At 46.1% G+C, this 12,442-nt stretch overlaps 1 protein-coding gene across 1 annotated transcript in view; it reads left to right on the top strand.

Moving 5' to 3' along the window:
- Positions 1–9,670, top strand: part of LOC142483857 (uncharacterized) — a 45,915-nt gene extending 36,245 nt beyond the window's left edge. The window contains 5 exon segments of the mRNA XM_075583777.1: positions 590–702; positions 6,486–6,630; positions 7,959–8,536; positions 8,538–8,686; positions 8,688–9,670. Of these exon segments, the coding sequence (XP_075439892.1) occupies positions 590–702; positions 6,486–6,630; positions 7,959–8,536; positions 8,538–8,686; positions 8,688–9,405 (1,703 nt within the window). The 3' untranslated portion in view covers positions 9,406–9,670.
- Positions 9,671–12,442: the final 2,772 nt, after the last annotated feature.

The following is a 12,442-nucleotide window of genomic DNA, read 5'->3' on the forward strand; positions in this document are numbered from 1 at the left end:
GTAAGGTTATAACACGCACCCACAGCAGTGAGGGTGTGCCCGGAGTGTGGTAATGCGTTGCCGGGCCTGTTGAGAAAGGGTTAACGTATACTTGCAAAGTCCAGGGTGCCAGAGTTCGGGTAGTAATGTCCATGTGCCAGAGTTCAAGGATTGGAGAAGGCAGCGTAGTAGAATCCGTAAGCAAGGTTCAAGGGCAGGAGAAAGCAGATTATGTCCAATTCAAAGCAGAGTTCAAGCCATGGAGATCCAAAGAGAAGCAGGGACAGGCACCAGTGCTGAAACAAACAGGAGAGCTAAGCATAGAGACTGTACACAAAGGCGTCACAGGAAGCTATGCATAGCAATGAGCTAGAGGACAGACAGGCATTATAAAGGAGGGAGAACCAATGGGGAAGAGAGGAGGAGCAGAGGGTTGAGTGAGAGGTTGCAGGGATAGGTCAGAAAGAGCAGGGGAGGAGACAGGTGAATCAGAGTGAGATATGGCTTGTAAGCCATGGGGGGCGGAGTTAGAGTTCTGGGAAGGCAAATATCTGGAGCGTGTGCGCGCGCCCTCTGTAAGGGTCTGATGTGCGTGCACCGTGTGCGCCAGGGAACGCGAGGAGCGCCGCGGGGGCGCTCGCCAAGGGAGGCAAGAGGGCTGGAGAGGCGAAGGAAGAAGGTAATGTGGAGGCTGAGGGAATGGAGAGACACCAAGAGCTGCGAGTGCCGCGGAGGGGAGCAGGTGTATCAGGATGCGTGCGCAACTTGCGTGGAACGCGTGTGACACCTGAACGCACGTCCGGGTGCGCTGCAGAGGAACGGGTGCGGGGAGAAGAAGGGAAAGATTGATGCGGTAGAGAGGGGAAAGAGCAAGAGTTAGTGGGTACAGAGGTGACGGGGACACATTGGGAAGCGCGAGTCCCTGATCCGTCACAGTATCCCCCCCTTGAGGATCGAACTCCGGACGATCCTGCCATGGCTTCTGGGGGAATTTCCGACTAAACTGTCTGAGGAGCGTTGGGGCGTGAATATGATGAGACGGAATCCAGGAACGTTCCTCCGGTCCATAACCCTTCCAGTGAACAAGGAATTGTAATTTGCCTCTGAACCCGCGGGAATCGATTATGGAGTGGACCTCATACTCTTGTTGTCCGTGAATGGTAACAGGGTTGGGTCTTTGGGAACGATCCGGGAAGTGAGCACTTTGGATAACCGGTTTAAGTAATGACACATGGAACACTGAAGAAATCCTCATAGTGGAAGGAAGTGCCAAACGATATGCGACCGGATTGATCCTCTCAAGGATTTTAAAAGGACCCAGGAATCTCTGAGCCAATTTCTGAGACGGAGTCTTGAGTCTTATATTTTTCGAGGACAACCACACTGTCTCCGGGATTAAACAAAGGGCCCGCTTGACGTCGCCGATCTGCCTTCGTCTTTTGTCTCTGAACCGCAGTTTGTAGAGTCTTTAAAATCTTCCTTCAAGAATTTTGAAGAGTGGAGACATGATAATCCGCTGCGGGGACACCAGAAGGGAGGGAGGAGAGGGGAAGACGGCTAAGTTGGAATCTAAAATTAATGAAGAAAGGCGACTCTTGCGTAGACTCATTTTTAAGAGAGTTAATTGCAAACTTGGCCCAAGGTAATAGATCCACCCAGTTGTCTTGAGTGTCGGAGACGAAACATCTGAGATACTGCTCCAAAGTCTGATTCATTTTTTTCCGTTTGACCGTTGGTCTGAGGGTGATAACCTGAAGAAAATAGAAGAGAAATCCCGAGTCTATGGGAAAACGCACGCCAAAACTTAGAGATGAATTGAGAACCTCTGTCAGAAACAATTGAAATAGGAACACTGTGTAATCTGAAAATTTCCATAGAAAAAAATGTTGGCCAAAGTAGCAGAATTAGGAAGACCCCTTGAGGGGAATAAAGTGTGAATGCTTGGAAAACCTATCTACTACAACAAGGATGGTATTCATTCCTTTAGAATTGGGAAGCTCGACAATAAAGTCCATGGAGATATGTTTCCAAGGTTTCTTCGGAATGGGGAGAGGCATGAGGAGACCGGAAGGTTTGTGATGGGCGGACTTACTCTGGGTACAGACCGGACAAGCACTGGTAAAACTGAAAATGTCCTTGTTCATCTTAGGCCACCAAAAGGTCCGTTTGAAAAGATCTGCTGTCCTCTTGAAGCCTGGATGACCGGCCGATCTTGAAGAATGTCCCCAAAGTAAAATCTTGTGGCGAAAATGTGGAGCTGCGTACAAGCGTCCCTCTGGCACCCTAAATCTCCTGGGAATGTGAACCTGGGCTTTGTTGATTTCATCCAAAACATCAAAATTATTGGCGGAAATTATGCATTTGGCGGGGAGAATAGATTCAGAGGATTCGTTAGAGTCGTTCTCCGTCGCGAACTGGCGAGAGAGCGTCTGCTTAAATATTTTTGGTACCGGGAATATAAGAAATGGTATAGTTGAAACGAGAGAAGAATAGTGACCAACGAGCCTGACGGGATCCTAATTGTTGAGCCCCCTCAATATGCAGTAAGTTTTTGTGATCAGTGAGGATGGCAATAGGCTCCTTGGTGCCTTCGAGAAGATGCCTCCATTCCTGGAGAGCCAATTTAATGGCCAGTAGCTCACGATTCCCAACATCATAATTTCTCTTAGCTGACGAGAATTTCCAAGAAAAAAAACCATAAGTATGGAGCTTCTCCTGAGGAGAGGATCTCTGAGAGAGTACTGCACCGGCTCACACATCGGAGTTATCAACTTCTAACGCGAAGGGAAGAGAAGTATCTGGATGCGTAGGATGGGTGCAGACACAAAGTCTTTCTTGAGAAATTCGAAGGCTTCTATGGCTTTGGGAGGCCAAGTCGTAGGATCAGCACTCTTCTTGGTTAAGGCGGTGATAGACAAAGCAATGGTAGAGAAATTACGGATGAACTTCCGGTAATAATTGGCAAAGCCAAGGAAGCGCTGCATGACCTTGAGAGAATTCGGCAACGGCCAGTCGAGTACAGACTTCAATTTCTCTGGATCCATAGAAAAACCTTGGTTAGAGATAATATAGCCTAGGAAGGCTGTGGACATCTGGTGGAACAAACATTTCTCCATTTTAGCGTAGAGGCGATTAGCACGAAGCCTAGAGAGTACCAGTTTGGTATGGCGAATGTGCTCCTCTAGATCCTTAGAGAAAATGAGGATGTCATCCAAATATACGATAACAAACGTTCCCAAAACGTCCCGGAAGATATCGTTCATGAACTCTTGGAAAACAGCAGGGGCATTGCACAGCCCAAAGGGCATCACTAAATACTCATAATGTACAGATCGCGTGTTAAACGCGGTTTTCCATTCATCCCCATCTCTTATACGAATAAGATTATAAGCCCCTCTTAAATCGAGTTTGGAGAATATAGAAGCTCCTTGTAGACGGTCGAACAGTTCAGAAATTAAGGGAAGAGGGTATCGTTTTTTTACCGTAATTTTGTTAAGTCCACGAAAGTCGATACAGGGTCTTAGGGATCCATCCTTCTTCTTCACGAAGAAGAAGCCTGCCCCAGCAGGGGAGGTAGAGTTGCGGATGAATCCTTTCACCAAATTCTCTTGGATGAATCCTTTCTCCAAATTCTCATAGCTTCTGTCTCAGGCACAGATAAGGGGTACGACTTCGATTTAGGGAGAATGGTTCCTGGAATTAAATCAATAGGACAATCGTAGGGACGATGGGGAGGCAGTACCTCAGACACACGGCTCTTGCTATCTAGAGGGGAGTGGAGGAACTAGTGTAGATCCCCACACTCTAGTGATACTTCAATCGATGGCAGGTAACTACGTTTGTGGTAATACATATAGTAGTAGATAATGGACATGTTGGTGTGTTATGTACATGTGTGTTTGGCAGAACATGTACTGTGATTGAAATGACCAATCACGTGACACGGCCGTCGTAACAAAAAAACACATTTCTCGGTCTCTTCTCTAGCTCCACGCTTTGTAGTACGTCGCACCGCGACCATCACTTTCAGTATGATCACTTCCATTTGATGTAAACTATTTGTTTTGCCGCCGCACACGAAACAATGTGCACGTTTTTGGGTACAATCGTGGCCTAACTCATCGAGCTTTTTGAGCACTTCCTGTACGATTTGACAGGTTTGCTAATCAGAAAGCTCCGATGACCTGCCAAACTTGTACAGGAAGAGCGTCTCCCCGAGCGGCAGCGCTGCGGCTCAAACACACTGAGCGGGAGCTGAAAACCAGCTTCATCTCGCACTTTGTATACAATCGCCCTATTCTAGTAGCTCCGATGGGAACATAGAGACTCTCACCTAGCGAGCCCCTCGCAAGTTTCATCGTGCCACCGCAAGGGTGGCAACAGGGCCGCTGTCGGGGGGGGGGGGGGCAAAAGGTACAAGTGTTCTGGGCCCGGAGGCTGGGGCGGGGCCCGACGGGTGGCACTGCAAATTGGCCCCAACCTCTGGCCAGGCCCGGCTGCTGGTCGCTCTCCATCAGATGTAGGCCTTCCTGTCCCAGGCCGAGGTTCCAGCCTCTGGCGTCAGCGCTCCGGAGTAAGTAAGCTGGGCCTCAGCTACCGGTGCGCGCTGACTGGAAGCTTGGCGTGGGACACAGAGTGAGGATAATTGCAGCTGATGGTGAGCCGGGGCCCGGCCGTGACCGGCAGCTGAACCTGGGCAGAGGTCAGCCCCAACTTGCAGCGCCGAACGCCGCTGCCACCGGGTCCGAACATCCCCAAGGTAAGTCTACTTTTTTATATGTATTGAGGGAGTCTTTATATATATATAGTCAATGAAAAAATAGTTTGCACTCACGGTTTCTCAAATGAAGGCAGATGCTCGTCCCATATAGAAACATGTACAGGGAAATCCAGGTAACAAAGAGACAGCACACCGCAATATAATGAAGTAAATAAAGTGTATTAACAACACAGGGCAGCCAACGTTTCGGTCCTCAGAGTGGGACCTTCCTCAGGGCAGTGCAACCAGTGACTAATCCAGACCCCTTAATATACCCCCACCAGTGACTAAAAACACACCTGCACCAAATGAAAAACAATCAATGAAATTAACTACAACTGTGTGAGCCCTGCCTACTCAGGCCAGCAGACCAATGAAAGGCAAATGCAGTTACTGACAACCAGACAGTCCAATGCGAGCAGCTCTGCATGTAGGCATCATGTGTATGCAAATGTCAATAGTTGAGCGGCTCGATATCCTAGTGGCCAAACCACAGAGCTGGTAAGGCAAGGGTGCCGCCCAGCAAGTAAAACACTGTAACCCCTTAAGCTACTAGCAGGACAGAACACAGAGCAGCTAAATGAGAGAGAGACAGCAATGTCCAACACTGGAGGTTAACCCCCCAAAAAATGGCCTAAAAATGGCCCAAGTATAATACAAAAGAAACCTATAATATAAATAGGTTAACAATACATTATGGGGTTACCATAAAAAGAAGGTTGGACATGGCAGTCCCACACACAAATAGACATGGGAACACCTTGGAAGTGCAATAAGTGAAAAAAGTGAAGGAAAACGGGAAAAAAAACCAAGGGGGTATGGAAGAAAAAGCAGAGCAGGGCAAATAAAACAATTACAAAAAACAACCCAGCTTGAGATCTTCATTTAAACCGAGGGGTGCCATAGTTCTTAACTCATAAATTAATCTGGCCTCTTGCTGCAACAGGATTTTGTTCCTGTCGCCTCCTCGATGCAGGGGAGGCACATGAAAAATAGGCATGCAGCGCATAGTTGCCAAGGGATGCTTGAGCAGCTTAAAGTGTCTGGCCACAGGAAGGCACGCAAACTCAGTGTTGTCAGGACTTGATAAAGCTTTTCGAATAGTAGAGCGATGTATTGCAAGGCGTTCTTTGAGCATCCTGGACGTTTTCCCAATATAATGGAGGCCGCAGGGACATCTGATCATATACATGACAAAACGTGTCTCGCAGTTCATGAAATGTCTAATCTTAAATTGTACCCCAATGTGCGGATGCGAAAAACTGGTACCGGTTTGCAAAAAAACACAATTGGTACATCCTTGACACAGGTAAACTCCTGGTTTTCTGCAGAGCCAGCTCTTAGTACTGGCATATTTAGTGACTGGATCTGATTGCGTCAACATATCGCCCAAATTGCACCCACGTTTGTAGCATAGCAGAGGGGGATCCTTGCAGATGTTGCCAATTCTATTGTCACTTAACAAGATGTGCCAGTTTTTGCGAATACTGCGCTTGATAAACCCAGAGGCTGTCGAGAAAGTACTGAAAGTGACAGCGATCCTGTGTAGGGTTCTTGACTTGTGGTTGCAGGAGTCTCTCTATCAATCCGTCTCACTTTAATAAGTGCATACTGTATGTCACTGGACTTATAACCCCTTTCGCGGAAACGGAGCGCCATATCCAAAAGTGCTGCCTCTACTTCATCCAGGTTGCTGGTAATCCTTTTGACCCGACCACTTTCCCAATTCGTGGACTTTTATCTCCAGCCAATGGTTCTGGGCATGAGTACCTATGTAAAGGACACCACAGACTTCATTTTGCAGATTAATGATATCCAAATGGAGACTACTGACTGCATCCTAGTAACCCTGGACGTTGGCAGCTTATACACCAACATCCCTCACAATGAAGGTTTGGATGCTATCCGGCCTAAATTCAACGCCTATACACTGCACACCGGTCCACCTGTCGAGTACTTGCTGTTGCTTATAGAGATCATTCTTAACAAGAATTACTTTAGATTTGAGACGAGCCACTATTTACAACTGAGTGGCACCGCCATGGGTCCAACATGGCTCCGTCTTATGCTAATCTATACATGGACATCTATGAGCACACTAACATCTTGCACGATGCCCCCAATGCGCTTTTTGTTAAGAAGTACTTGCGCTATATAGATATCTTCATTCTGTGGGATGGCTCTGAGTCTGCTCTCCTGGAATTTATCCAATATTTGAACAATATTCCCTCAACAATTCGTTTTTCAGCGCAATTCAGCTCTAAGGAAATTACCTTCCTGGATACTACTGTATATAAGACAACCAATGGCCTGGCAACTCGGCTCTTTCAAAAGGATACGGATAGGAACACATTACTATACGCAACCAGTCATCATCCTGTGCCGCTTAAGCAAGGACTCCCCTTTTCCCAACTACTTATTACATCAAAAGGAATATTGTGTGACATAGTGCAAAATAATTAAAATATATACTTAAAATCCCCGTAGAGAAGTAAGGTAGTAGGGATTTTCTGAGGTGCAGAAAATGGTTGGGCAAATCTAATTGTACAGTGATATGTTTTAACCCTCGTGGTTAAGTCCCAAAATTCAACTGCGACATCGGAAAAAGACACGTGTATCCAAATTTGTTTCCAAATAGGACCTGGGAATTACCTCTATTAAATAGTTATGTATTGTATGTGACACCATGTAGTTACTGGGACATATACTTAGGTTGTTAACATTTAAAGTCCTGGTGAGGTGCTATATGTCAAAAATGTGTACCTCTAGTGTTCCTAGTATAAGGTACAGTGTGTATATTATTCACATTAGGTACGTCTCTATATAGTGTCACAAGGTTTGCCTATAAAATGAGAGACTCCTGTTTTCATTATATTTTATTAATTACCAATAAAAGGTTTTATTGTATCTAACGCATTACATAACACTAATTGTTTTGCTCCCCCCCTTTTTATATATCAAAGGATTTGACATGATATGACAAGATTTGCCACTTTAATTGGTCTTTTCCAGCACGTGAGATTTCTTTTAAAATCTTTAAACATTTTGATTCACTTTAAATGTATGATCCACTACATCTGCTCCCCCGGCCCTAATGCTGCACATGTTGTGCTAAACCCTTCCTTTGTACAATGTACATCTACAGTTTACTTTCATCCTGAACTGTTTGTGACATTCCAATTTACCTCGCCTGCATCACCTTCTGTAAGACAGTTTGTGTAACTGTCACTTTTTTTGCTTCGTCAAGTACAAAGTCGAGCACCAATAATCCATCCATGCCAAGACTGCAAGGTTGCTTTTAGCAGTCAGGATTACCTCCTCACACATCTGAAGTTCAAACACCCAAATGAGAATATGGAAAAGATGAGGACAAAACAATCTTGCAACATTCCAATGAATATGACAGAAAATGAAACTTTCAACCAGTCAAGGCAATTAATAAACAATGTAACTGCTTCTTATTCAAAAGAATATATATTAGAAGGTGCCTCAGAAAAAGATCTTGGAGAAAGTGGGAAGAGTCTGACTTGGTTATCAGACCAGAACCTACACAAGAGGACACACACAGATGAGAGACCGCATGTATGTGGGGAATGTGGGAAGGGATTTAAGGAGTTATCTCACCTGAACATACATATGAGGAAGCGCACAGGGGAGAGACCGCATGTATGTGGGGAATGTGGGAAGGGATTTAGTGTGATATCCAGCCTTAAAATGCACATGAGGACAGACAGAGGAGAGAGACCGCATTTATGTGGGGAATGTGGGAAGGGATTTAGTGTGTTATCCAGCCTGAACACACACAGGGGAGAGACCGCATGAATGTGGGGAATGTGGGAAGGGATTTAATCGGTTATCCAGCCTGAACAAACACAAGAGGACACACACAGGGGAGAGACCGCATGTTTGTGGGGAATGTGGGAAGGGATTTAGTGTGTTATCCAGCCTGAACACACACAGGGGAGAGACCGCATGAATGTGGGGAATGTGGGAAGGGATTTAATCGGTTATCCAGCCTGAACAAACACAAGAGGACACACACAGGGGAGAGACTGCATGTTTGTGTTGAATGTGGGAAGGGATTTAGTGTGTTATACAACCTGAACATACATAAGAGGACGCACACAGGGGAGAGACCATATGTATGTGGGGAATGTGGGAAGAGATTTAGTGTGTTATGCAGCCTGGACACACACAGGGGAGAGACCATATGTATGTGGGGAATGTTATCCAGCCTTGACAAACACAAGAGCACACACACAGGAGAGAGACCTCATGTATGTGGGGAATGTGGGAAGGGATTTAGTCGGTTATCCAACCTGATCAGACACAAGAGGTCACACACAGGGGAGAGACCACATATATGTGGGGAATGTGGGAAGGGATATAGTGTGTTATCCAGCCTTGACAAACACAAGAGGACACACACAGGAGAGAGACCGCATGTATGTGGGGAATGTGGGAAGGGATTTAGTCGGTTATCCAACCTGATCAGACACAAGAGGTCACACACAGGGGAGAGACCACATATATGTGGGGAATGTGGGAAGGGATATAGTGTGTTATCCAGCCTTGACAAACACAAGAGGACACACACAGGAGAGAGACCGCATGTATGTGGGGAATGTGGGAAGGGATTTAGGGCCTCATGCAGTAAGCCCCGATAAAATCTTTTCGGCAAGGGTTGCGGATAGGCCTTTTTTTGGCGATTTGCCCTCGCAGTATTCAGTAAGGGCCGAATCCATGCCGATCCCTGCCGAATCACTGCGAAAGCAAAACTGCCGATGAGCCTGTGCCGATACAGCCTGGCTCCCGATAAGCCTTCCCATACGCCTTTTGTGCCGATAGATGTTTGCAGCAGAGAGAGACAAGCCGCTCTCTCAGCGCAAACATCGACAAAATAAAAAGTATTTCTAAACAACTTTTACTGATAGTGTACATGTGCAGGGGGTCTCCGGAGCTGAACCGCATTGGTTTCAGGTCTGGGTACACCCTGCTTCCCGAGATACAGACCCCTTTATGAGGTGCCGGTATCCCTCTGCATTTAAAGGTCCCGATCACGTGACCGCGGAATGTAAACAAAGCAGAGCGATACCGGCACCCCCTAAAGGGGCCTGTATCTCGGGAAGCAAGGGGTCCCCGGACCTAAAACCAAAGCGGTTCAGCTCCGGAGACCCTCTGCACATATACACTATCAGTAAAACACCCATATCAATAAAGACTCGTTCCTTACTTTTGCGGCTATGTGCTACGGTAATGAAGCAGCATGAATGTATTTTTAATAATAGTTTACTGTGAGCAGGGGGTCCCCTGAGCTGAACCGCGTTGCTTTGTGGACCACGGACCCCCTGCTTCCCGAGTTACAGGCCCCGGAATGTGTCATCGGGTGGCAGTGTCGCCGCCATCTTTATAGCGTCCCATTCGCGCCGTGTCCGCTATAAATATGGCGGCGACACTGGCACCGGTGCCCCAAACCGGGGCCTGTAACTCGGGAAGCAGGGGGTCTATGAGCCACAAATCAATGCGGTTCAGCTCAGGGGACCCCCTGCTTCGGCACAATATTATTAAAATATATAAATGCTGCTTCATTACCATAGCGTATAGCCGCTACGGCAATGAAGGGGTTAAGGCAGAATAGCATGTTTATTGGGGACATTTGCCCCCAATAAACATAGCAATAAACAACATACACCCACTGTATTTGAAATACATAAACAACAATAAATACATTAAATACATATAGTACTCACCACCCATTTCCGGCTGCCACGATGAAGGCCATCCTCCTCTTCATCCTGCCCATGTCCCCTCCGCTGCTGCAAAACAGACACAAGAATGAAAACATCCAATGTAATGTCCCCTAACCCCTTAATCACCATAGCGGTTATTAACCGCTACAGTCATTAAGGGTTTAACCCACCCTCACCTCCCACACTAACCCCCCACCCCGTGAGGCCTACCAACCCTCACCCACTACCCACAAGGGAGGCCTACCCATATACCGTTGGGGAACCCCACCCCCAGTACCCACAATAAAAACAATACAGTTACACACAATAAGCATCATTATATTTATTAAATACATTATCCACCCCCTGTGCCCCCCCATAAATACAAGATTTATCCTTTTACAAACAGGGTTCATAACACAGCCCCACGCGAGTCCCCGGTGGGCTGGCGGGGCACCTGACAGACCTACAGGGTACCAGCAGCCCTTTTCAAACAGGTTCTGGAGGCCTGTTGGTGGATCCCGCCAAGCGCCATGGCCCCCAGGTGGTCTCCTTGGGTCACCGTGGGCCACAATTCGGTCCCCACGGTAGGCCCAAGGATGTCTGGGAGCCCCGGGTCAGACCCACAGGTGTCTGCGGGGCCTCGGGTGGTTCCCACGGGGGTCTGGGGAACTCACGAGTGCTCACTACGGGTCCACAGTGCCCCACGGATGTGGGACCATCGCTTCATCCCCGCACCTATGGGTCAGCGGTGCCCCCACGGATGTGGGACCACCGCTTCATCCCCGCAGACTACGGGCCCGTGGTGCCCCCACAGATGTGAGGCCACAGCTTCATCCCCGCATGTGTCACCCATGGAACCACCAGCCTGATACCCGTGAGATACCCGAGGAGACCGTAGGTGGTCTCCAGAGGTCTCACGCAGAACCACGGAACAAACCCTGAATGTAAAAAAAAAAACCTGGCCTATACATTCAATACATACACCCTCCCCCCCCCCCCCCCAACACCTACAGTACAATAATGTGCAAAATAACTATTATCCAGATAGGGATAATAGATTATTTGCCTATTATTAAAAACATTAACTAGCATATTCAAATAAATAAAGTACTACTGACCTCATCAATAAGAAGTCTCCGTCGCCAGCAACATCCTTGTCTTGCCCACAAAATACATAGCCAAAACAAAGCCAATACATTGCAATTACATTCAGATATCAATTAACCCCTTAAACACCTTATCGGATAATAACCGCAAAGGTAATTAAGGGGTTAAGCCATACTGGCCCGATACCCACCCTTCACCCATGAATTTGTACAGTGGCTTCATCATGCAAATATATATATATATATATATATATACAGAGACATGATGAACCAATATACAAATAAATGTAGAAGGGTTATCAAAAACATGCTGTACTCCAAATAACACTTCTCTATACAGACACACTACAATAAAATTAATTTCCTTTAATAATCCTAACTGAACTTACAATCACAATCATCAACTGCCAAACAAATACCTCAAATGCCAATCAACACATAGCATTTACATTGTACAGTATATATGATGCATACAATCTATGCAGCATATACATTCTGCAAATGAATGTTAACAATAACATTGCAAGCAAAATACAAATACCTCCCAACAAGTATACAATTTTAACCAAACCAGTAAACATAAATCAATTACCATTCATTAATGACATCCCTAAACAATTTACATTCCATCCCTAACAATTAACTAATTCAAGCCTTTAACATAACAATTTAGCCTGTGACAAAATATAAGTACCAATAAGAATACAAAATTGAAAACCAAGGCTAACCCTAACCTCAAGTACACCATACAATATCAACAATTACATCTATCTAATTTTAAAATACATTATACACACATTTATGCATAGCAGCATAGACAAATTAATTTAAAACACATCAAATCAAGCTTTTAAAACAACATCATT

This window comes from Ascaphus truei, unplaced genomic scaffold (genome assembly GCF_040206685.1).
Source record: "Ascaphus truei isolate aAscTru1 unplaced genomic scaffold, aAscTru1.hap1 HAP1_SCAFFOLD_372, whole genome shotgun sequence".
Taxonomy (NCBI): domain Eukaryota; kingdom Metazoa; phylum Chordata; class Amphibia; order Anura; family Ascaphidae; genus Ascaphus; species Ascaphus truei.